This window comes from Rattus norvegicus, chromosome 2 (assembly GCF_021556685.1).
Source record: "Rattus norvegicus strain SHRSP/BbbUtx chromosome 2, alternate assembly SHRSP_T2T, whole genome shotgun sequence".
NCBI lineage: Eukaryota > Metazoa > Chordata > Mammalia > Rodentia > Muridae > Rattus > Rattus norvegicus.
Window position 1 is genome coordinate 171,984,104 of NC_141535.1, and position 26,660 is coordinate 172,010,763.

Consider the following 26,660-nt stretch of genomic DNA (forward strand, 5'->3'; position numbering starts at 1 on the left):
CCTCAGACTTAACCAGAGACCAAAGTCTCTGTTGAGCTTTTTTGAGACTTCCTTGGTCAGTGTAATTAATATAAATCTCTTTATCCTAGCCTTAGACAGTCCCTTCAGACAATGGCAAAAAGCAGCCATGTTCCTTACCAAAACATCACAAAAACAAGTCTCTCGGCCACACATTAAAGTTCTCCACTGACACCTCTTGTGCCAGCAGGCCTACAGTTCTAACGACCCTTGGCACCACTGTCTTCAATATTCCTACTAGGATGGCCCATTAAGCCCCACTTAAAGCATTCCATGGCTTTCCAAATCCAAAGGCCCCAAATCCACATTCTTCCAAGCAAAAGCATGGTCAGGCCTATCACAGCAATACCCCAGTCCCTGGTACCAACTTCTGTCTTAGGCTTTTACTGCTGTGAACAGACACCATGACCAAGGCAACTCTTAGAAGGACAACATTTAATTGGGGCTGGCTTACAGGTTCAGAGGTTCAGTCCATTATCATCAAGGCAGGAACATGGCAGCATCCAGGCAGGCATGGTGCAGGAGGAGCTGAGAGCTCTACATCTTCATCGGAAGGCTGCTAGCAGAATATTTCCAGGCAGCTAGGAGTAGGGTCTTAAAGCCCACACCCACAGTGACACACCTACTCCAATCAGGTCACACCTACTCCAACAGGGCCACACCTCCAAATATGCCACTCCCTGGGCCGAACAAATACAAACCCTGACAAGTTGTCACTGTCTTAATCTTAAGAGGGAGTTTTTCCACAAAAGAAGAAGTCACAAATGGTGTTACTCGCTGCTGTAAGCTAGGTCTTGGTGGTGGTGGGAGACAGATTGATATGTAAGAGTGACTTAGAAATAGCCTGCACTAGCTAAGCCTCTGGACCAGCAGCCCTAAGAACCTGCTTCCTGTTGCACGGTGGGAATACTGATTTCAGAGTCTGGATCAGAAGACTGTGCCCTTAGCCTTAGAATGAGCACTCTGCCTGCCTGCTGGTTAGATGGGAGCATCTTTATCAGTTTACCATGGAACATGAAACCAGCTTTGTACCTGCTGACATTTTCTGTGTCCTTAACCTGGTTTCTACATAGTTACATGATCTGTCCAAATCCGTCATATTCATAATACTGAGAGAAAGTCCAACTCATGGGAAAAACTATTTTCTTCCTAATTTTAAGTCATTGTTGGTTGCTACTACACTGTTCATTTTAGATGTAGGGCTTTGTGCTTATAGTCAGTGTCCTATCCCCAGTGCTGGCTCATTGACACTTAGATCTACCCTTTTTCAAATATACGTTGCATGAAAATACTCATGTTAAGGGCAGTCAATCAGACAGCATCTTCCTTAGTATGCCCATGAAGCCTTCTTGGCAGGAATTTGAAGAGAGGAATAAATGATTGTTTCTTAGGCCCCTTGTATGAATAGTAACTGCTTGTCATATTCATCTAGATACTCTTTGCCTCAGAGAGTGACTTAGTTGGGGTTTCTATTGTTGAAGCAAAACACAATGATCAAAAGAGCAAATTGGGGAGGAAAGAGTTTGTTTGGCTTCCACTTCCAGACCATAGTCCATTGTTGGAGGAAGACAGGACAGAGACTCAAGCAGGGTTGGAACCTGGAGGCAGGAGCTAATACAGAGGCCATGGAGGGATACTGCTTACTGGCTTGCTTCCGCTGGCTTGCTCAGCTTGCTCTCTTATAGAACCCAGGTCCACCAGCCCAGGGATGGTACCACCCACAATGGGCTGGGCCTTCCCACATAGATCACCAAGAGAAAATGCCTTACAGGATCCATGGAGGCTTTTTTCTCTCTGATGACTCTAACTTGTGTCAAGTTGACTCACAAAACCAGCCAGTACAACTGACCCCTGTCAACTTGACACGCACATACATCACTAGTAAGTCATAACCCTTTCTTTCTTATTCATCTTCAGATCTATAACTTTAAAGTCCCACAGCCTCTACAAATTGAAACACATTAAAATTTCAGTCCCTTTAAAATAGCCAGTCTTTTAAAACAAAGTCTCAACTGTGGACTCAAAGTCTTAACTGTGGACTCCAGTAAAATACTTTACTTCAAGAGGAAAAAAATCAGGGCACAGTCACAATCAAATCAAAATCAAACCCCAACTGTCCAATGTCTACCATCTTCTGGGCCCTTCAAATCTTCCCTCAGATCTTCAGTTCTGCCCTCTGCAGCACACACAGCTTGTGTTTTAGGCTCTGGTTGGCTCCACTTCACTGCTGCTGGTCTTGGTGGTCATCCCATGGTACTGGCATCTCCAAAACTGCTGGGATCCCTTACTCAGCTGGGCCGCACTTTGACCAGTACCCTCTTATAGGTTGTCTTCACGAGGCCAAGCCTCAGCTTCTCTGAAGGCTCCTCCTGCTACTGAGGCTGCACCCTCACCAATGGCAGCTTCTGGCTTCTTCCAGTGCCAAGCCTCAGCTGCTCTCCATGACCCCTTTATATCTTCAAAACTAGTACCACCTGGGTGACTCTTACCATGTCGGGCTATCAGCATGAGGTACAACCTTTACTGCCTTTGGAGCACAGCTTCTCTGCTCTCAGAAAACGCTTCTCAGAAGGTTTTATCTCAGTGATACTCATCTTTTTTTAATTGCCACTAATTTCTTAGCTCCAGCTAACCAGCAGTAAGTGTTCGAGTAATGTAAAGGTTTCACTTTAAGTAGTTCTGATATCTCGTTAATCACTACAGCTAATTCTTTAAGCCCAGCCAGCCAGAACCACAGAGTCTTAAATCAAAATAGCCAATGGCCCTGATAGTCTTAATCTTCCCCCTGAAACGTCACAAGCCAGGCCTCCATCCTCTCCACTGTTCTCGACATTCTTATCTTCCAAGTTCCTTCAGAACATCCCACTAAGGTGTCAACACTCAGTGGTTCTTCTAGCCCAAAGTTCCTACATCCGTCCTCAATCCTTCCTAAAACATGGTCAGATCCACTACAGCAATAACCCACTATGCTGCTACTAACCTTTCTTAGGGTTTTATTGCTGTGATGAAACACCATGACCAAAAAGCAAGTTCGGGAGGAAAGAGTTTGTTTGGCTTACACTTCTGGATTATAGTCCAACATTGAAGGAAGGCAGGGCAGGAACTGAAGCAGGGTAGAAACCTGGAGGCAGAGCTGATGCACAGGCCATGGAGGGATGCTGTTTACTCACTTGCTTCCCCTGGCTTGCTCAGCCTGTTTTCTTGTGGAACCCAGGACTACCAGCCCAGGGGTGGCTCCACCTACCGTGGGCTGGACCCTCCCCCATTGATCACTAATTGAGAAAATGCCCTACAGCTGGATCTCATAGAGCTATTTCTGAAGCTGAGGCCGCCTCCTCTCTGATGGCTCTAACTCGTGTCAAGTTGGTCCTCAGAACCAGTCAGTACAGAGAATAAGGAGAGAAATCCAGACAGGAGTTTTTAAAAACGGGAAGCAGGTGAAGTAAGGGCAGCCTGGAGTTAGCCTATTGTAACTGCATATTTAACAAAGATGACTCACCCAGGAGGTGACGAGAGAATCAGAGGATACACTTCCTGGTTTCAAGATGCCACCTATACAAAGACAGTTTTCTTTTTATGCTTCATAACAAATAATGTTAAATGATTAGCTAACTATTAAAATGGTAGCTAAGTTGGGAGCCCCATTGAAGAAACAGACTCCTCGCTGGTTCTCTGCAAATTCCCATACTGCAGTGAAAGGTTTACTCTGATGTTCAAAACGTTCCTGCAAAATGATAGCAAGGTGCAGTGGAGAGAACATCTAAAGGGATTGACTCCATAATGGCGACTTTTCAGTCCTTGTGGTGCCGCTGAGCAAGGCTGGCCGGCTCTTTTTCTTTCTCCCTCTCAGTCTGTCTTGAGCACGGCTTCTTTTAGCAGCTGAGTTGTTTCTAAAGCTGAGCAGGGCTGAGTCTCACTGGCCCTGTGGTCACTGGCCCCTCAGATTCAGCATTCAGATAGGGCAGTTGCTTACGTGACTCTCTCTTATTCCCTGTCACTAGCAGTGAGCTGCGGGTGCACTCCTGCGTTCAGGGCTGTGCATTTGAGGAAATCTGTCACTTTGCCCATTGAATTGGAAACCCTGAGTCTTTATCCTGGTTCCCTGATGAGATTTTATCTGATGGCACTGTAGGGAAGTCCTTAATAATGAGGGCTTGGGTTCCAAGGCCAACACCTTCCTCAGCTTTTGACAGCAGACATAGTAGGAGAGTCAAAGCTGACAGAGAAGTTTGTATTATCTCCAGCTTTACAGACACATACACCCCACTCCCCACACCTAATATAGATTTAAACTGAGGTAATCTAACAGTATCGAAAGCACAGTTGCGCTCTGAACAACACGTTCGCAGATATACCTAGCACATAAGTCAGGATAGAGATTATCACTCCAGGAAATTCTTTAGGTATATATTTTATGTGTATGTGTGTACCAGTGTGTTGGTTTGTGTTCATGCATACAGTATCTGAGGAGGAGAAGAGGGTTTTGGATCCTCTGGAGTGGAGTTATAGCTAGTGAACTGCCCAGTGTGGGTGCTGGGATCTGAATTCTGGTTCTCTCGAAGGCAAATGCTCTTGACTCCACTGAGTCGATCTTTTCAGGCCTCACTCCCAAATTCTTTTAAGTCCCATTTCAGTCACTCTCTATCACACTTAGAAAATTTCTGTACTGTTTTATATCATTGTAAATAGTTCCAAATTAAAAGATTGTGAGTGGAATTTTGCAGTATTTCTTTTGCATGTAGATGTGCATGCATTTACATTCCTATGCAACGCACAGAGGTCGTCCTGCCACTTTCCTCTGAACTCCCTTGACACATGCTCTCACCCATTTGGAGCTGGACTAGAGGCCAGAAAACCCAAGTAAACTCTTGGTCTCTGCCCCTTTTTCCATGAACTTGGGGAGCTGATTAGGCTGGCTGGCCTGCAAGCCCCAGGGATCCATCTGTCTTGGCTCTCATTTGTGGAGAAAAGTTAAGCACGGAGCTGTTTCCAGATTCTTGCGGTGGTTCACTGGTGGACAGGAGTGATAGAGATACATGGTGGACGTGACTGGTGACGCTGTTTAAACTGAGTTCAGTGTGTGACCTGTCTGCTTTAGTAAGCAGGGCTAGAGATCTGAGAGCGATTGTGGCAATCAGAAGGAAATGTTTAATTCTGGAGTGTTAGAGCCCATGCCCATCATGGCAAGGAACATGGCGACAGGCAGCCCAGCACTGGAGCAGTAGCTGAGAGCACGTGTGATCCAGAAGCATGAGGCAGATAGGGAGAGGGAGAACTAGGAGTGCTGCGGGGCCCTTTCCCAAAGAGGCCACACCTTCCAACCCTTCCCTCAGAGTCCCATCAACCCGGGACCAAGTAGTCAGGCATAGGGCCCATGGGACCATCCTCATTCACTACCACAAGCACTAAGGAATTATTTTGCCCCGATCATTTGGTAATAAGTTACCAATGTGGTGTACTCTCTCATCCAAACCTTGTGTATGCCTTTTGTTCCTTCCCCCTTTCCCTCTTCACCCCTCTCCTTTTTACTTTTTCTGCTCCCATTGTTTTTCATTTCTCTCTCTCTCTCTCTCTCTCTCTCTCTCTCTCTCTCTCTCTCGCTGTGTGTGTGTGTGTGTGTGTGTGTGTGTGTGTGTGTGTTTATGTGTGTGTGTGGTGTGTGGTGTGGTCTGTGTGTATGCATTTGTATGTGGGGGCAGAAGGCAGTTTTTGGGTTTCGTTTGACCCTGTTTCTTTCATACAATCTCTTACTGAGACTTGGGGCTTTCTGATTAGGCTAGGCTGTGCAGAGCTTACGGATAAGCCTGTTGCTGCCTCACAAGCCCTGGCATTACAAGTGCATGCCATCATGCTTAGCTTTTACATGACTTCTGGGCCCCAGACTCAGTGTCCTCATATTGGACGGGCAAGTACTTTACCAGCCGAGCTACGTCTCCCCGACCCAGTGTACATTTCTGTATGAATAGGATGTTTTCCTGCACAATGATAGTATAGCTCTAAAAGCAAAGATGTTGGCACCAATATGGCATTTCCCAGACCTCTTTTCAGTTAACCAGTTGTCCGGTCAATGTCTTGTGAAAGATTGACAGTAAGATTTTGTGTTGCATTTGTTAGGCTTCTGGAATAGTTCTTTGATCTCATGTGTTACTTTTATTCCTTTAAGCACCTGGAGATGCTACAGTGGTAACTCTCGCCTCATGTTCCCCTCCTAGTGGGTCTAGCTGTGCGTCAGTGTCAGAAACACCAGAGATATGACGCTGCCTTTGCCTCATTGCTTAGGGATTAGGTCCATCACCACATGAGAGAAAAAACAATCACATCCCTAAAACATCTAGCTCAGCTTTTCAGGTGCTTGCCTTGCAAATCTGACGGTTGGGAGTTTGCTCCTCAGAACCCACCGAAGGGTAGGAGGGCGCTTACTTATTCCACAGAGTTGTCCTCTGACCACCACATAGCCTTTGTAGCATGCACATGTCCACATGCATATCATACACAGACATGCAGTAACCACAAAAAGAACACCCGCGTGGAAATGCTTACCCACAAGCTTAGTCCCTGAGCTGTAGATTAGTGCTTCCCGTCGGTCAGTGCTCTGATCAGAGGCTGCTCTGTCTCCCATGCTGTGTTTTGGGTGCTCATTACAACCTCTTTCCCTCTGCTGCCCTCTCCCCACAAACAGTATCAGCTCTTACTAAAGTTATTAAGGCAAGTAGTGAAGATTCCATTTTTTCTTTTTTAAACATTAGATGTCGTCTTTATTACATCATCAAATCTTACTATAGATTTCCACTGGCATGGTATGTGCCATAATAGTTCTTACACCCTTCTTAGTATGAATAAAAAGTGATATTTAAACCATCTTTATGGGGGAGGATGCAACTGCATGGTAATTAATTCAGCTTTTGGCCTTTGAAATTGAACCCTTATCTTTTCATAAAATTTGCAAACTCATAAGAAATTTAATAAGATAGGTTTAGCTAGTTTGAGCCAAAATGAAGTCTAATTTTTCAGAATCTAGGCTTAGATGACTTAATTTAAATAAAGGCCACAAATTGATTGATTAATTTTATTTGTGGCGTGACAGTTTCTTGATAGTATTGCACAGTTCTGTTACTTAGAGCAGTGCCCCCGGGACCAGGACAGATAAACAGTCTGGATGTAATTATGTGACTGAGGAACCGGCTGAGCTGGAGCTGTTCTGCAGCTACACAGCCCCTTCTCCCCCAGCTCTGCTCTCCTTTTGAGCCTCATGAGTAGAAACTATTTCACCTGTGCTTATTTCTCGCTGCATAAACAACCCGGGTCACATTGCAGGTGGGTTGGGTCAGGAGACCTCACCTTCCAGCGACAAGTCAGGCCAGACTTGCTTATCACTGCTGCTGAGTTAGAAAGGTCCCGTGTGCATGCTGAACACTTGGCATAGTGCTGATGTTTCCATGTACATAGCAGGGGATTCTTCTCTTTACAAAGTCCAAGATACGCAGGGAGATTAGTGAGAAACAGTGAGTTTATTACTAGACGGCAGCTTATCATCATTTTCATTCCCAGTCAGGTTTACGTTTGGCCAGGTCAGGAGTAGGCTCTTTCTCAGTTACACTGACAGAGAAGCTCTTCCAGGAGATTCAGACTTCACACTTGCTGTTCCCCTTCTTTGCTCTGGAGCCCTAGCAGTGCTGGTATCATCCATGACCTCTTAGAACACATTGCTTCTCAAAAGCTTATATTCCCTTTGTACCCAAGAGTCTTGGCTGACGGAATAGAAACACCCACCATGTTCTTTATGCTGTACAGAGACAGAAAATAAATACATTATAGGCTAGCTTCTATACCCTTCATCTTTAATACTCAACACAATCTGGTTATGGTTGTTTTCAAACAACTCTATCTGCTAACTCTGCTAATCCGTTGGATTTCTTTGGTTGATAATATTTTTTTTCTTTTTTTCAAAGCTGGGGACCGAACCCAGGGCCTTGCGCTTGCTAGGCAAGCGCTCTACCACCGAGCTAAATCCCCAACCGCCATATTTTTTAATGTTCTTAAACACAATTACCTTTATTTGAATGAAGTTAATGACTTTGTAGCAAGCATTGTTACTCCAACCCTTCTGGATAGATGCTTTTATGTCAGTGTGTCCCTCTGAAAATAGAGGGCAGGGCAGGGCAGGGTTTGATGGGGAAGCGCCCTCACTTCTCTTCCTGCTTGGTGCTTGGAGTGTTTGTTTTGTTTTTCCTGATATTCCCAGCATGCCCAGGAGACGCTAGGGCAGGTGTGGTGTTGCCTTGGAGTCCATTAGTTGGAGGTTTTGTTCCTTACTCAGTTAGGTTGAAGGTATTATCTTGGCTGGGTACTACTATGGTCACCACATCCTTTTTATCCCATTCAGATGACGGCACCCTTTCTCAATATAGACAACCTTTCTTACCTGCACACACGTAACACCCACCCACCCCCCCCTCCCTCCCTCCCTCCCCCTCCCTCCCCCTCCTTCCCTCCCTCCCTCCCTCCCTCCCCCTCCCTCCCCCTCCTTCCCTCCCTCCCTCCCTCCCCCTCCCTCCCTTCCCCCTCCCTCCCCCTCCCTCCCTTCCCCCTCCCTCTCCCCTCCCTCCCTTCCCCCTCCCTCCCCCTCCCTCCCTCCCCCCTCCCTCCCTCCCTCCCAGGACACCCTTACTATGTGCTGCCTTTGACTCTACTCTTTGGATCCTTCTTCATCCTTCTCAGAGTCGGGCTTTGCTGCTGCTCACTGATCTGACTCATCTTCCCATTCCCCACTCGTACCCTTTATGTTCTGCTTAGAGTAGCTCCATCCCCTTCCGTTCTGTACTGTCCATTCTGCCAACCATACGTATGCCTGACTTGCCTGTTTCCTCTTAGTAGACTTAGAGTAAAAGTCAGCTGAGTTTCTTTTTATCTAAAACTGCCTGGGTACGTATTTTCTCAGTGGACAGAGGAAAGGTTAAGAAGATCTAAGAGAAAATTTGAGGCTTCAGGTGTGAAGGGAGAGAAGCTTGGATTGTAATGTAATGAGTCTAGGGTGACTGTGGGGCACCTTCATAAAGCTGCGGTGCAATAGAGGAGTCTAACTGGGGGTGGTGGAGTCAGGAGCTTGAGATAGTAGTCACACTGCATTTCAGTCAGAAAACAGAGAGCAATGAATCTGGTGCTCAGCTCGCTTCTCCTTTTCAGTCTAGAACCTCGCCCATGGATGGTGTCCATATGTAAGGCGAGCTTTTTCCTCTTTAGTTACATATTTCTGGAAGCAACCTCATAGACTTACCTGGAAACATACTTCGATTGTGATTCTAAATCCAGTCAAGTAGACAGCAATGAAGATTAATTATCACACTCCCCTGGAATGCCCATTTTATTTCTTTGTTAATATATTTCTTAGTCAGTGTTCTGTTGCTATGAAGAGACACCATGGTGAAGGCAGCTCTTATAAAGGACAACATTTAATTGAGGATTGCCTGCAGTTTTAGAGGGTTAGTATATTATCATGGCAGAAAATACGACAGATTCCCAGGCGGCAGTAGCAGCAGAGATGGGGACACACACACACACACACACACACACACACACACACACACACACAGGGGCGGGGCTAGACAGATAAAACAGACAGACAGACACTGATCCTGGCTTGGGCTTCTGAAACCTGAAAGCCCACCCCCTCATTGCACACTTCCTCCAACAAGGCCATACCTGCTCCAGCAAGGACACACCTCCTAATCCTTCTCAAGTAGTGCTACTCTGGGATGACCAAGCATTCCAATATATGATCTAGACGGTGATGGGAGCCATTTCTCCCCAAGAGCAGTGACTTGGGGTAAACCAATTTCACCAAACATATTGGCCACGACTAAGAGAATTAACTATATTTAGTTAACGGTGGTGACCTATAGAGAGTTTAGGTATTGTGGATGCTTTATTATCCCTACTTTATCAGAAACTATTGTTTTCGTTATGTTTAATATTTCCTTGTATTGTGAAATCTTATTTTGTGGTGAGCTCTGATCAGAAGGCTAAATGGCATTGCTTGGCACAAGCAGAGACATGTCTCAAATTTGTCGTTGTTGTTGTTTATTTTGTTGTTTTGTTTTGTTTTGGGGAGTTGTTGAGACAGGGTTTCTCTGTGTAGCCTTAGCTGTCCTAGAATTCAACTTTGTAGACCAGACTGGCCTCAAACTCAAGAGATCCCCTGCCTCCCAAGTGATAGACTAAAGGCGTGTGCCGCCACTGCCCCACTAGAATTTGTTTAATAATTTATTCTTGGTAAGACTTGGGATTAGGTAAAGAAACAACTGTAAATACTTGTCTCCAGAATGTTAATGTGGACTTGAAGTGGATCCTTATTTTAGATTACAATGTGTGAACATTGCCTTGATTCTGGTGTTAGAGCAGAAAATGTAGCACATACAAGTGCCAGGCCTCTATCACTTGCTTCCTGGAGACTAAGAAGATGCAGTTACACGTTCTTCAATCTGGGCTTGTTTTCGAAGCCAGCATCCTTGACAAGTATAGTTCTTTTGAGTCTAATGTTTAGTTAGAAATATTTCTAGTTTGAAAGTTGCACGGTTTTACCAGTACCAGTACTATTTACATTCTCAGCATGTCCAGTTGTGAAAGAAATAGTTCAGTATTTGGAAAATTGTAGTGTAAAAACGTTATTAGCTGTCATATTTCATGTTTCTAAACTCTAGGTAAGTCCCATTAGATATTGATAAAAACATAAGTTCTGCACTTGATAAATATTGACAATTAGGCTCTTCTACTGCTATGAAATAGTAAAGCATTTTAAAAATTTAAAGTTGAAAATTTCAATTCAAATCCAATAGGATACTGTGCATTTGTGTTTTATATAAGTGTTCTGATTCATACAAATCTTTCTTAAAGTGTTGAGAATTCATTTATAAAACAAAATGTGCATTCTTGGCAGATTAATTTATTAACCTTCTTGAATCATGTTGCAAGTTCTAGGTGCTTTTTAAAAAAGTGTATGTAATTGTTGAAATTACTTTAGGAAAACTTAAACATAATCAAATAGCAGCAAAGAATATTCTGTATAATACACACACTGAAAAATGTAATGTGAAATATTAGAGCCTATGGTAACACACAGGACAAACATTCGCAGTGTTTAAGATTTCAGAAATAAGTTGAAAGCCTCCATAAACACCCAGTCTTCATAATGCTTTTAAAATGGAATAGCATGTCTTGGCTACAGATTCTAGCTCATGAATTATTTTCTTACAAGGTAATTAATTGACTAGTTAATTAATTTATGTATGTGGGTATTTTTTCCATATATCTCTGTATATGCCTGGCCAGAGGAAGGTGTCAGATCTCCTGGAACTGGAGTTATAGATAGTTATGAGCCACCATAAAGGTGCTAGGAGAATTGAACCTGTGTCCTTTGGAGGAACAACCAGTGCTCTTAACTGCTGAGCCATCTCTCCAGCCCCACTAATAGGCTCTTGTATTCTAAACACGTGGACTTTATTCTCATTCTCCCCGCACCCCCTTTCCATCAGTGAGCATCTTCTGTATAATGGTCCCTCTCCTGTTCTTTAGGGTAGGTACCAGAAGTGCAGTAACTGGGTCAGGGGGCATGGACTTCTGTATGTTTTTAACTACAATGTTTAGATCTGTTGTTCAATTGGTTTATATTCATTGTAGAAGATAAAAATTACAGTGATTGTGCTTCCTCCCCCCCCCCCCCCCCCAGCTGGGGACCGAACTTGCACTTGCTAGGCAAGCGCTCTACCACTGAGCTAAATCCCCAACCCTGTGATTGTGCTTCTAATCTGAAGGTTTTGTGATTCGAGAAGCTTGGGAAATTGCCAGGATAAAAGCTTCTTGAGTGGGATTTTCTGCAACATTCCCTGAGCCTGGCTGGGCACTTTATAGGTGGTTTGTTGGTTTGTTTGTTGGTTGGTTTGTTTGTTTGCTTGCATATGTTTAGTATTCAGTGAATGATTTATTCAGGATGTGGTTTCTGAATTAATGATTTAAAATTTAAAATTGTTTTATTGGCTAAGTTATGTCTTATTGATCAAAACAACTAAACCATCAAGCTTTTAGAGGTTTACGGAAAAAGGTAGTTAAAGGTCTTCAGTATGATTCTTTTTTTGTTTTATAACTTATTTAATCTAAAACTTATTTGTTACTAACGAGTGTGTGAATGCTTTCCACGATCTTAATTATACTTAGACTATAGGCATATGACACAAAAGTGGACAACAACAAAGATGGTACAAATCTTGTTTATCCCCCTTTTCCTCCTACAGAATGTGAAAATCTTTGCATCTTCTGATAGTCTAGCCAAGGTCCAAGAAGTAGCAAGCTGGCTTTTGGAAATGAATCAGGAACTGCTCTCTGTGGGCAGCAAAAGACGACGAACTGGAGGCTCTCTGAGAGGGAATGCTTCCTCAAGCCAGGTTGATGAGGAGCAGATGAATCGCGTGGTTGAGGAGGACCCACAGCAGCAGCCGAGACATCAGGAGGAGGAGCACACTGCGCGGAATGGTGAACTTGTGGGTGCAGACCCTAGGCCTGGAGCCCAGAACGATTCCCAGCAAGGACAAGTGGAAGAAAATAATAACCGCTTTGTTTCAGTAGATGAGGACTCTTCGGGAAACCAGGAAGAGCAGGAGGAAGATGAAGAACATGCTGGGGAACAGGAGGAGGAGGAGGAAGAAGAGGAGGAAGAGGAGGAGGAGGAGGAGATGGACCAGGAGAGTGATGATTTTGACCAGTCTGATGACAGTAGCAGGGAAGATGAACATACTCACAATAGCAATGTCACAAACTGCACTAGTGTCGTGGACCTGCCCATCAACCAGCTCTCCTCCCCATTCTATACCAAGACAACAAAGGTGAGTATCTTCATTCCCCTCCACCGGATATGCTCCCTCACTATTTCAGTCATAGTGACCTCATCCTTACAGTCTGTAGTGCGGCCACTAGTCCTCACATGTAGAGCACTTCATTAATGATGTGAAGGCTCCAGTGTTATAAATAGAGATACTGATAAGAAGGCAACTTAATTGCAAAACGGGGTGGTGGTGGTGGTGGTGGTGGTGGTGGTGGTGGTGATGGAGGTGGTGATGGAGGTGGTGGTGGTGGTGGAGGTGGTGGTGGTGGTGGTGGTGGTGGTGGTGGTGATGGAGGTTGTGGTGGTGGTGATGGAGGAGGAGATTGATGTTGTTTACCACAAAAAACCAAATCACCAGCTTCCGGTTTGCTGCCAGAGTGGTTTGGGTGAGTGTGCAGGGTTGGTGTGAAACATGACGTGTGTAAATAAAGTAATGAATTTTATTTGCAAAATAGCTAATGTATCACTGGCTGTGTTTTCACAAGAGTTAACCTAAAGTGTAAATCAGTGGAAGTCACAGCAACTAAGTCTGCTGTGTTTTCAGAAGTTAGATGTGGCTTGTGGGTGCCAAGTAGAATAGCCTTGTGTTAACCTGTTGTAGGGATTGTGTTTAAGTAATAGGTGACTTGTTTTACACACATAGAAATGGTCTGTAGCACACACCCCTTTACTCCTCATTTGCTGACTTTTAAATTTAACAATGAATCATTGGATTTTGCCCATAAATACCTATAAATTTAACAGTATTGCTTTTAGTGTGCTTTGACTCAGATTGTAGTGTCTCATACAATTGGCTTAAATTTCAATTTGCTTTATCAGTTTTGTTTTAGGTTGTTAAAAAAAAAAACGATGACAGAGAGCATGTCCATCTCTAATTTTCATGCCCGGCACATGACTTTACTTACTGGTTGGCATGACCTCAGAGAGCATGTCTATGTCTAATTTTCATGCCGGGCACATGACTTTACTTACGGGTTGGCGTGACCTAGGAAGGAAATGTCATCGGGTGTGGTTTTCTCTCACTGAACTCTCAAGGTAGAGGATCTTGGTCTGGACTAACTCTTAGTGTCTCACCCCCGTTCTTTTCATCTCCATAGCAGCAATTTAGAAAATCCTCTAGCACCTGGAGGGCAGGGCAGGAAGATCATGAATTCAAGGCAGAAGACATTGCCTCAACTACTCAAAAGATGGTTTTAAAGTTTCCTGTATTGTATTAAGAAGACTTCACATGCCCAGCTCTAGTAATAGGAGAAATTTGTACTGATTCCTTTTGGAGACCCTTACATCTTTGATCACTATAAAAACAAAATGTACAGTGTCCTGGGCTGCAGTTTGGTTTCAGTCCTTTGAAAGGAGCAGGGACTGAGATGAAAACCCTGGCTTAGAGTCAGGTGTGGTGGCACACAAGTCTCAACCCGGGGCAGGAAGGTTGTTGCAGATTTCAGGCCGGCCTGGGCTGTCTGGTGAATGTGAGTCAGGGATAGGCTGTTCAGAAGACTTGAAAGGAAGAAAACACCTTCCACTTTCTCAGTGCTTCCTCAGCGTGTCTATATCCATGTAGACAGACGTCTCCATGAGCCCTGACGGCAGCCAGACTTAATGTGTCATTCCCCAGTATTTCTACATCACCGAGGAAAAGCGTGTTGTCTACAGAACATAGCGGACACTGTCGAACTAAGGACAATCTGCTCCCCTTGGTCACTGAGCTTCCCTTTTTGCAAATGTAGAGAAGATAGCATGTTTTGATTAGAGAAGTGGGCGGGCACCCTTAAGTGGTGAGTGGGAACAGTGGCCAGTGTGTTAAGGGAGACTTTATACTAGTTTTTAGCATTTCTGAACTCCTGACAGGTTTTTGAGGTGCTTTCTGTGTAGGTGATTGGCAGACCTGTTTGGGTTAACTCTTAGTTGTAGGGAACAGTCTCTGTTCTTTGTAAGAAAGGCGTGTTTCCTCTTGAGAACAAAGACTACCCCAATCCCATTAAGTTTTGTTCTTAAGGGAACATACAGTAAACAGTATAGATTATATTAGATACTAGATAAACAGATTCTAAATTCTAATATTAAAGGTCAAGGCTAATGGTAGTTGATATTGCTGTTTATTAAATACAAACCGTTTGCACATTCCTGAAATAGATAAGTGAACAGGTTATAGAGAGCCAGTGGTTCACTCCACACCACCCTTTGTTTAGATTTTTTTTCTATTTTTCCCTCCCTCCCTCCCTCCCTCCCTCCCTCCCTCCCTCCCTCCCTCCCTTCTTTCTTTCTTTCTTTCTTTTTCTTTCTTTCTCTTTCTTTCTTTCTTTCTTTCTTTCTTTCTTTCTTTCTTTCTTTTTCTTTCTTTTTCTTTCTTTCTCTTTCTTTCTTTCTTTCTTTCTTTTCCTTCCTTTCCTTCCTCTCTCTTTCTTTCTTTCTTTCTTTCTTTCTTTCTTTCTTTCTTTCTTTCTTTCTTTCTTTCTTTCTTTCTTTCTTTTTCTTGGAGCTGGGGACCGAACCCAGGGCCTTGTGCTTTCTAGGCAAGCGCTCTATCACTGAGCTAAATCCTCAACCCCTATTTTTCTTTTCTTGAGAACAGTTTTTTTTTTCTTCTTTTTAACCATCCTCAAGCATAGGAGGCTTGGTTTGTTTTTCTAAAGATTTATTTATTTATTTTGTATATGTGAGTACACTGTCACTGTCTTCAGACACACAGGAAGAGGGCGTCAGATCCCATTACAGATGGTTGTGAGCCACCATGTGGTTGCTGGGACTTGAACTCAGGACCTCTGGAAGAGCAGTCGGTGCTCTTAACCGCTGAGCCGTCTCTCCAGCCCGAGAATAGTTTTTTTTAAACAATATATTCTGACTATGCGTCCTTCCTTCAACTCTGAGGCCCTCTCACCCCCTTCCATCTGAACCCACACCCTTTCTGGCATCTAAAGAGGAATAATAGAGCACGATCAATCCAAATAATCAGACAGCAGAAGAAAAGGAGCTGAAGCGTGCGGAACACATACAGATGTGGAGCCATACACGCTTGTGCACATAGGAGTCTACAATAGCGCAGAGCTGGAAGCCACAGTGTGTATGCATAGGATCTGTAGGGCTAAGAAGAAGACGCTTTGACAAAACATGACGAGACAGAGACCCTCCAAAGATGCCGTTTCGTTTGTTTGTGTTGACCGGCGACTGCTGGGCACTGGACCAGCCCTTAACAGCAAGTGGTTTGTTTCCTCAGTGAGACTCTGTTGGAGAAAACTAAACTTTCATTTGCAAGTGGTTACCAATCGCAGATAGCTTCTAGGTTAGGGATGGGGCTTATGTCCATGTTTCCTCTCAGTGCTGGGACCCTATCTGGCACAGACATGTGCATGTTCTGGGTAACATAACAATAGATTTCAATTTTGATCTGCCCAGTTTCTAAGAGCCCTTTCTCTTTCCATGTGTTATGCTGCCCCCTATGGTAGGATGTAACAAACAGAAAAGCAGAATTTCCAAGTGTGATGGGTTTAATAATGAACCCCCTGAGGACTCAGCTGCTCTTCTTGTGTTAATCCGACATTATAGAAAATATGAGGCCACAAACCTAAGTTGTAAGAGGAAGAAAGGCATGAAAAGAAGGAATCGGAGGCTCTGGACTCTGTCCCATGCTGGCTGTTTGTCTCAGTGGACAAGTCTTCCCGAGTTCTAGAGCCAGCTTGCTCTGCCAGTTCTGTTTGTCTCTGCAGGTTTAACTGTGCCAGCCTACTGTGGCTTTTTAAAAATTATCTTCTCAAGAGATTCTCAGCTCAGATTGAGTCTTTGGCATGTAATAATCTAAAATACAGATTATTAACTTTTGCTTCTGTTTTATCTTTATCAGCTCACTTTCAGCTGACAAGAAAAGCAAATGGGACTACCAGAGGTCGGGTCTTTATCCTCCTGATTTTTTTCATGGAAACAAGTGTGTTTGGGAAGTCATTTCTGAAGAAACTCCATCTTTATCTCTAATTATTAGATTCTTTCTAGTGATGGTTTTTATCTATTTGCTTCCAGAAAGAACTACAAATATGCAGGCACACACATGTATACACATGAATACATATGCAGAGTAGATAGTGAATACATTTGTGTCTTTAGGCTCTAGACAGTGGAGGATGAGCAGGTCTGGTTGCACATGCCTATAGTCATGGGGACCAGAGAGAAGGGCTTTAGATCAGCAGCATAAAGGTAGCAGGTTTGTGACTGCCCTCTTAGAGCTGGAACTGCTGGAAAACTATGTAATACTATGCCCAACAGCTGAAACTTCAAGGGAAACTAAGTTAAGTTACACTCGAGAGAATGATGTTCTTCTCAGCAGGTGCACGGCTTAGTTTTGTCCATAACTCTATAAACTCGAAGCTGTGTTAGGTCTAGGCATGTCCAGACAGTAGTTGTCTCATATAACATATGCCGGCACGCACAGCCCTGTGAGTAGGTCCTTGCCTTGTAAATAGGAAGAAATGGAAACATAGTGAGGTCTGGCTTAACTTGATTGAGAGTCTGGGGAGATGATGGAACCAGGGAAGGGGCAGGCTGTGAGGGATGAGGTGGGAGAGTGGTAGCTAGCTCATGGCGCCTGAGCTCAGGCTTCCCTCTTTTACTGACTCTCTGAGCACATGTAATAGCCCCATCAGACTCTTCTTCATCTCCACCATGATGCCTCTCCTCAGGAGTTTTCTAAGGATTAAGTAAAAGCAGGTATGTAAAATGGGTAGCATAATGCCTGAGAAAGGAGGCTATGTGTATGTATAGGCCTGTGACCTGGCTTTGTCTGTATCTATCCCTCAAATGCAGGTCATTCTCTACAACACACGCATCTGTTTGTGATGTTCACTGTTCAATTGTTAGGACACTGCTAACATAAAAGGTTTTGGAGAAATAAGCAGACACAGGCTAATACGTTAGCCAAACGTATGCAAGTAGCTGAACCTAATTAACTGGCCTCACTAAGAAGAAAATAAGCTCTAGTCAAAGAGTTACCGCCCTCGTCAGTCATCAGGCCATATGCTGTTACTTGTAGAATTTGTCAGTGAATCTGACAAATTCTCCTAAATTTTAACCATAAAGTTTCTGCTCAAGTGCTCTGTAGGCCTTACAGATAAATGTTAACTTGTGATAAATTTGTAATTGATTTCTATTAACACAGTTTTAAAAATATTTAACATTTGAAACTATAATTGCTCAAAATATATTTTAAATCTGTGTGAATCAGATTATTTTTAATCTATATCCTGTTCACGAAAGTAATGAAAAGAGTACTTTAATTAATACTTATATTAATGAAAAGAATACTTTAATTTAAAGAATACATCAGAGGTACTAGATCCTCTGAAGCTGGAGTTAAGACAGCTCTTGGTGCCTGGTGGGGATTCTGGGGATTGGAGTCTGCATCTTTAGCAGAATAGTAGGTATTTAACTCCTGAGCCGTTTCTCCAGCTGAAACATTTTTTAGTATGTGGTTTTGTGAACTAATTCTTTAGTGTGATCCGGAAAGCTTTTAGCTCTCTATGTGTGACTTTACTATTGTTGTGAAGAGATACCATAACCAAGGCAACTTATAAATGAAAGCATTCTGTTGGGGACTTACTTACATCATGGTGGGGAGTGTGGTGGCTGGCAGACGGGCATTATGGCACTGGAGAAGTAGCTGAGAGCTCACATCTTAGCACAAAAGGCTAAGTCTTGTGATGTGTGCTTTTGAAACCACACCCCTCCCAACCCCGTGACTCATTTCTCCAACAAGGCCACACCTCCTAATATTTCTCAGTTTTACAAAACAAGACCAAGCACTCAAATATACGAGCTAGTAGGGCTCATTCTCATTCCCAGGCTTACACCACGGAACATAAATCTCTCTCATTCTGAGGGGTGGGGGAGAGAGCAAGTGAGAGCGCAGTTTGAGAGTCTATTTTTAGAATAATTCCGAGGTGCCCAATGCTCTTAACAGGAAGACAGCAGTCCTTCCCTCTCCTGCTCCTGACTCTCCATTGACATAGACCTGTTACTATAAGCCATTCTGTAATGGAAACTGAGGGAGGAGACTGGGTCGTCAGCTCCCGACGTAAGGCCATCACTCCTCTTTATATTGAATGGTTCTTCATATAAACCTCTGTACTGAGACTTCTGCTTTCTTAAAAAAATCCAGTTGTGTTGGGTGACTATGTTTTTGTTTTAATCCCTTGTGTGGGATAAGAGGCCACTTCCCAGCAGGTTATTATGATTTGCCTTGTGCACTAGCAGGGGAGTGATTTTTACCAGCTGCAGATAGTTTGATCCTGGGGACTCTGGAGAGGATGTAAATGGCAGAGCCCCAAGAAGGCTGCTACTCCTCCTGCTGCTCCTGCTTGAAATTGTTGTAGTTTGAAGACAAATTAGAGAAATCTTGCCGATGAAAATTGGACTTGCCCCAAAAACCCATTGTCCCTGGTCAGCAGGAAGTAGTCAATTTTGTTGGTTGAAAGGTCTACTCCCCTTTCCCCTCTAACCTTTTCTCCTATATAGTGTTGGGGGATTGGAAGGGATTAGGGTGGAATAAAGGTTGGGATAAAAGAACCCAATAAAATAGTGAAAAACAAAATAGCACCTCTTTCTTTCTGGTCCTTGTATTTCCATCTAGAGCACTGACAGTCTTTTCAATAGAAGACTGCTGTCATATTAAATGCATTTGGTGTATTCCCTGGATCAACTTTCTGTCTGTTTGTTTGTTTTCTGGATAAGTTACTCTTAAAATTTATGCCCTTAAGTCAGCATGCTAATGCTAAGGGGCAGTCGACCGACCACACCATCTTTTGTCCTTATTCTGGCCCTCACCAGTGCAGTGGAAGATGGCGTCAGTAGTGATGGCCATCATAGTGATGTGTAGCCATGCGGCACATTTCCTCAGTCCCAGCCACTTTGTATTTTCTTCCCAAGGATCACTCGAACTCATGAGTTCAATACCAGGCTGGGGAACCTAGGAAAAACCCCGTCTCGAGCAAACAAGCAAATAAAGATGTCATTTACTGAGCACTTTCTGGAATACTGATGGATTCCTTACGTGTCTGTCCTTGATGAGTCCGGTAGCTGCCAGCCTGGTGCTGAGCTGACTCACGAGCAGGAATCAGTTGGTCATCAGATTGGCAGCAGAGCTGGTATGGAGCTGAGAGCTCACTTCAGTCCAGGTTTACTCCTTGAAATAGAAATATCCGGTGAAGCAATATTTCCAGCTTTGGTTATTCTGCAGACTGTGGAACATCTGTTTCCAGGTCCCCAGTGTCACCCCAACTGAATCCCTGTCCCTGTGGCAAGTGTGGATACATATTTTTCAAAGGGCAGGCCTGAGATCCCTGTAGATCCCTGAATTACTCTGTCGGTGGCGTAGTTAATTTGATAGATTAAACAACTGGCCTCTTCCTTACACAACTGAAATGATGCTTCATTAGCACAAATTCTGCCTGCTTACCTTTACTTCATGTTTCATCTGTGCGACCCTGGCACACATTTCTCTAACCTTATAGGAAGAAATGACTTACGTTTAAAAGGAAGTCTGTCCTTGAGTAAACAACTGATTCTCCAGACTTGAGAAATGATTTTTGTGGGGGGGTTGGGGGGCTTGGATGGGGTGGAGCTTTCCCTCACTAGCCATTCTTTGTAACATTTTAAAATTAACCTTTTTATTTTCAAGGTAATGGCAAAATTGAGTGGGAACCCAGAGGCTCCCGTATGCTTCCTGTCTCCACGCAACATGCCATGCCCCACAGTGAGCCCCTCACCAGAATGGTAGAGGCTTTACAAACGATGAGGCAGAAGCCACATTTACCTCAGGTTTCACTCCTGGTGTTAAGTACTCTGAGTTTGGACAAATGTGTAGTGATGCATTTACCAGTGTGGTGTTTTTATAAAGGTTTCCAGCTGCCCTAAAAATCCTCAAGGTCAGCCCATTGAGTCTCCATCCACCCGGCTTGAGGCCAGCATCAGTCTCTTCACAATTTCCACAGCATCCCTATCCCCAAAGTGCCATGTAACCAGAATCACACAGTTTGCAATCCTAGATTGCCTTTTTAAATACCATTCATTAAGTTTCTTTAGTGTATTTTCATGGCTTGAAAGTTCCCTTTTTATTGCTGAATAATATTCCATTGTTTATCTATCTACTCATGGAATGGAGAATATTCTGGTTTTCCAGACGTTGCCAGCCGTGAGCTGCAGTATAATACTCCGTGAGGAGAGTTGTAGCTGTGTTTGCTTTCATAAGGAATTGCCAGGGTGTCTTCTCTTCCTGTGTGGGGTTTGCATTCTCCCTGTCAGCAAATGCTGTGTCCTTGCTGGTGCTTAGCGTGGTCAGCATTGTGGGCTTGGGCCACTCTGAGCTGTGCTGTCTTCAGGTGGGTACACGAGTGAACACAGCTTCAGGTACATGCTTGCCTGAGTACATCTCTGGTGAGGTACCCAGGACTTGCGATCAGTTTTAAATTAGACTGTTTTCCTGGCAATGCTCTTTTTAGAGTTTTATAGATGTGTTTGAAAGATAAGCATTATTTATTATGTTTTACAAGTATTTTTGACTTGTTTGTGGTGTGTCTTCTTACTCCATCCACAGTGTCTTTCAGAGAAAATGTTTAATTTTAATGACGTCCATCTTTTCTATTACTTCTTCCTAGACAATGCCTTTCACATTGTAACTACAGTGTCAAGGCTATCTGCTTCGGTTTTCCGTGTGTGTCTGTGTCTACTTTAAGATAACTTTTGGAAAGGGTGTAAGGTCCGTGCGTGATGATGTCGATGCCGATGCAGAGGCCCAGGTGTGATGGAGACGAATATTGCTCCATTAGATTTTCTTTGCATCTCTGTCAAAGACTGCATTTACATGGGTCTGTTTCTGAGCCCTCAGCCCTGTTGCATTTATCTGTTCCCTAACCGCTCTCCTGGTTGCTGTACCTCTGTGAAAGGTTTACGGTGGGACAGTGCAGTCTCCATGGTGTTCTTTAGTGTTATACTGGCTGTTCCATGCCTTCTGCCTCCCATCTCAGTGTTGGAGCATTTGTCACTGTCTGCAGAGTAACGGCTGGGATTGTGTTTCCAACTGTGTTGCACATTTTGCTTCTGCCCTGCCTTCCCATTTTTAGAATTTTAGAATTCTTTTACTACATACTCAGCCCATGGATAGTAATTCAAAAGAAAGTGCAGTAATGAAAGCCTACACAAGAGATAGGAATGTTCAGTTTTTAAGGCGGCTGCCATTAATATTTAGCAGTGTCCTTAGTAAATTGGAAAAAGTGATTTTGGCAATGAAACACATGTAATCATTTAAGTTTCTTAACTGAACACTAGAGGGCCATAGAGCACTTTGTTAGTGGTGCTGTTTTCATGTATTTAAATATATTAGTGTCTCTCTATTATTTCTTGCCCCAATTTAGAATAAGTATTAAGGGAAGTTGTATATATTGACATATAATATTTTTGTGTTTTTTAAATCAAGAAACTAGCATATTCTTATTTTGGCATTTAGTAACAAAAAGATAGCCATGTATCTTGTACATATGTACAAACTCACTTTCTTTGCAAGGATGAGTACATTTTTGAAAAATTCTTAAGAATTAACATCTAAAAAAGAATTAACACAATCTTCAATCAGAAGACCTCCCATGACCAATGATGCCCTGGGCTTCCTCAGCATATGTGCAAAGAAGAGCAGGTCCCTGGTGCGTTAGCACTAATGTGGATTGAGGGCACCAAGTCATCTTGAAGAAAAGAGTCTTGACCAGTTCTCTTTGTTTGGTGGTGGTGGCGAACCACAGCGTCTAGGCCCTAGCTAAGTAGTGTGACTGTGAGGAGGATCAGGAACAGTTTAGAATATGGGTGACTACTTCTTAAAGTTCAGAATCCTGGGAGATTGTCACTTCTCGCCTCTGTTTATGTGATAGAACACTAGAACACTTCTCACTTTTGATTTCTGTATTCTGGGGGGCATGAGACCTTCTCACTAGTCAGTGTTCACACTGTTTTAAAGAACTGGGCAAGGATCGTGACCAGGAGAAGCACCTGAGCTACAACTGTGAACGTGGGGACAGAGGGCGGGACTCTGATACGACCAAAGGAAAAGCACCACGTCCCTGAGCTGCTCCGGCTGAGCTGTCATTTACTATTAAGCCACTTTTGGTTTGGCAATGTAAATTTTGGGGCAGGTTAGTCCCTGTTCATATCGATGGCTGTTATGGTCCGCTGTTGATAAGCAGTGTTGTCTCCTGATGTGGTTATGGTTGGTGTGCTCTCACGGGCACTCGCCGCTTCGTCTGTTGCTCTGCAGAATACACATATTCCTATGTCTGGCAGAGTAATGTGAGTTTTCAGTGACTGGACGCCTTTTGCTTGTGATGAAATTAGTCATCTATTATGTTGGTGAAAGTAAAATGCTTAAATGGCTAAAAACATAAGCCAGATAAGAAGAAGGGTTGGTACCTGATGTGAGAAGTGTTTGTAGTGCTGCTCTGTCTCAGAGCAGGCCATACTGCACGCTGCCCAGGCACTGGGGACGCCAGGCTTGCTTTCTTAAGCATGTCGTTTTCACATGGTATCTTGTGATTTCTTAATGTGCTGCATGCTCCTTTCTGTGGCTTTGTTTTCTAATGAACCGTCTTCATTCTAGATCATATGCAGGAAAAGTGGGTGTTCTCACTCATTGCAAAATCAAAATAGTTTCGTCCAACAAATAGGTATTAATAGCAGTTGAGTGCCACAACTGTATTATATGGGCTGTTTTCCTTTTGAATTAGATTATCTTCAGATGTTAAACTTCCAAGTGATCTAATTTCTTCATCAACATGATCATCAATGTTTTTATTTTTATGTATGTGAGTGTTTGGCCTGGTGCCTAAGAGGCTAGAGAGGGTGTCACATCTGAAACTGGAGTTATAGATGATCATGAGGCATCATGTGTGTGTTGGGATTGGATTCAGGTCCTCTAGAAGGGCAATTAGTGCTCTTAACCACTAAAATATCTCTCCAGCCTGCAGGGGATCCCATTTAAAGGAAATATGTATTCTAACTTGCACAAGGAGTCTGAGGTGGTCTGTATTTAGGAGTAGCATGATAAAATGGATCATATGTGAGAACCAGTGCCAGTGGAAACACTGCAGTAGAAGTGAGGCTGAGGACAGAAGAGGACTGGTGGAACAAGCTACAGTGAGTTGAGGTAAGCTGATAAAAGCGTATAGGTTGGGCATTCCTGAAGTTGAGTCCCAGGAGTCTTCAAAGTGTGATCCTGAACTAACACCACCACAGACATCTGGAGGGCTAATTAGAAGTGCAGGTCAGCAAAGTCTACCCCAGAACTACTTAGCCAAACTCTAGGGCTGGAGTATGCATTTTAAGTGAGCTGTCCTAAAGTCTGTAGTACACTGGTCCATAGACTGGTGCCTCTCTTGTGATAAAACAGGAGTTCTGTGTCTGTTCTCTCTGTATCTCCTTCTCACTTACTTGGTTTCACGAGTACCTTAGCAGATTGTACCCTTGGATGTATAACAAGTGCATTACGGTGCACAAGTAGCAGGAGACACTGATCTTTACAGTTAGATAGCTAGTCAAGGCCAGCCTGTTAACTCTCTGGGGTTATTAAGGATGGTGGTAGTACCTATCGCATAGTATTACTGAGAGTGTTTATTGAGGCCTGAAAGGTAGCCAGGACAAGTACAAGAGTCTTCAGCAACTATTAGCTGATTATGCTTCATAATGTCATTATTTCAAAGTTATAAGTTTGTGCTAAAGCTAGCTTGATGACATGTCATGCAAAGCGTTGTTGGTTTTTTTTTCTTTTTTCTTTTTTTTTTTTTTTGGTTCTTTTTTTCGGAGCTGGGGACCGAACCCAGGGCCTTGCGCTTCCTAGGTAAGCGCTCTACCACTGAGCTAAATCCCCAACCCCGCGTTGTTGGTTTCTAAGAGGTTGTCTGGTGAATTGAAACTATTCCACTGACTTCTGCCTAAATGATTATGGCATTTAAGTTGAAGTTGACCTGTGGGCTATTTAAGTTTAGTTAGTACTAACTGTAAAGTACTCTTTCTGTAATTAATTGCTTAATGATGAAACTACAAGGAATTTGGAACGTAAAAGAAAGTATTGATGAACTTGGGGCCGACTGGAGATGTTGAGGAGAGATGAGAGCCCAGGTTTTATTCCTGCAGTGGCTGGGAGGAGGGTTCACACCCGCAGGATCTGTTCTGCTGTCATGCTGGAGAATGCCTAAATGTCATACTTCTTTTCTTTACTTGTACCTGTCAACTACCGTGTGGTCAGTTGACTATTCATGAAATAAAGTTGAAAGTGTGATGATGGGAAACCTAAAAGTGAGCTCATTTTATTCTTATATTAAAGTAACTCAGATGAAATCCAAACCATGACATTTTCTATCATTTTATATTTTATTTTGAAGAATAGCCGAAGTCTTGGCTAAACTGATTGATTTTTTTTTTTATAGTTATCAAAGTGGGAAATGGTTACCAAATATTCTCCACCCTCAGCTTAGCAGCTCATCTTTTTGTCTTGGATCACCTTTTGTCCTTTCCACTGTGGTTAAAAATTGAAATTAACACTCTTTGGAAAGCCACCTAGGTGCCATATTATAATGAGGACTCTATAGGTGCCATTTCACAGCGAAGGCTTTGCAGGAACCGGTCACAGAGAAGCAGTGTACTGGGTGCCCTTTGTTTTATGTATATTTTGTTATCTGCTGGCGGGCACACTGCACATTCAGGATGCTTGTCAAGTCAGAGTGCAGCATGAGGTGAAGCAGTGGGCCTGAGTCGGAAGGCTGGCTTGTCACTTTCCCATCATGCAGTCTCAGGGCTTATCCAGATTGCCCCTCTTACCTGAGCTGCCTTGAGCTTTGTGCTGTGAGCACAGGTCACTTGGAAACAGCACTTCAGTGTGAAAAGCTAGCTGAGCTTTTTATTAATGACAGCCTAAGTGGTCACAGGATGTTCCTTTAATAAAAATGTCTGCCCCCCTCTTTTTTTTTTTATGTGAAGAGGATATGGACTACACCCTTCAGAATAAGCAGTATTAGGGTCCTACTGTGAAAGGGGATCTTTTCCTGAAGACAGGAGTACCATAGTGATCATCTTTGACAGAGTCTGTGCTGAAGGATGTGGTAGCGTCTGTGCTCTCCTTCTGAGGATGTATATGCTGTACGATGTTGATCTGCGGTCTCCTTCCTGCTTGCCTTTTCTTAGGTAGAGGCTGGAGATGGATAGCCGGGGTCTTCATTCCTCTCCATCTCAGGCCTCTCACTGCACCTGAGGTTTGCTAGACTGGCCAGCCAGCAAGCCTTGAGGATCCTTCCTTTCCTCTCCACCTGGGCACTCAGGTTTTAGATGCTGTGCCCACCAGGTCTGTAAATGTAAGCATGGGAGTTGGGGGTTGAATTTGAGGCCCCCATGTTCGCATAGCGAGTGCTCACCCCACTGAGCTACATCTCCACAGCCTCTCACTTCTTAACTCTCAGGATCTTCCCACACGGGCACATTTGGGATCATAGCAGTTGAGTTAATTTATCCTTTTCTGATAGCTAGTTAGTGTCTTATTTATTGAAGAAACGAAAACTCAGATGTCCGCTGTACAGTTAATGTTGAGATTCATGAGACTGTGAGTTTCCCCAGGGATGAAAGCCTACATTTGATTGTATGTTTAAACTGTTTTATTTAGAGTAAATATTTCTATACTAATTTTTTTATTTAACTTATATTTTAAAGGTGTGTACACACATCTTCCCCTCTCGCCTCCCTGCAAGCACCAAGTAGTGTG

General features: G+C 43.4%; 1 protein-coding gene across 17 annotated transcripts in view; it reads left to right on the top strand.

The window, feature by feature from the left end:
* Fbxw7 (F-box and WD repeat domain containing 7) overlaps window positions 1–26,660 on the top strand; it is a 161,571-nt gene that overhangs the window by 74,671 nt on the left and 60,240 nt on the right. For 10 of the 17 annotated variants that reach the window (NM_001419528.2, XM_087613422.1, XM_087613421.1 and 7 more), the window contains 1 exon segment: window positions 12,303–12,890. In NM_001419528.2, the coding sequence (NP_001406457.1) occupies window positions 12,372–12,890 (519 nt within the window). In that variant the 5' untranslated portion in view covers window positions 12,303–12,371. 17 annotated transcript variants of the gene reach the window in all.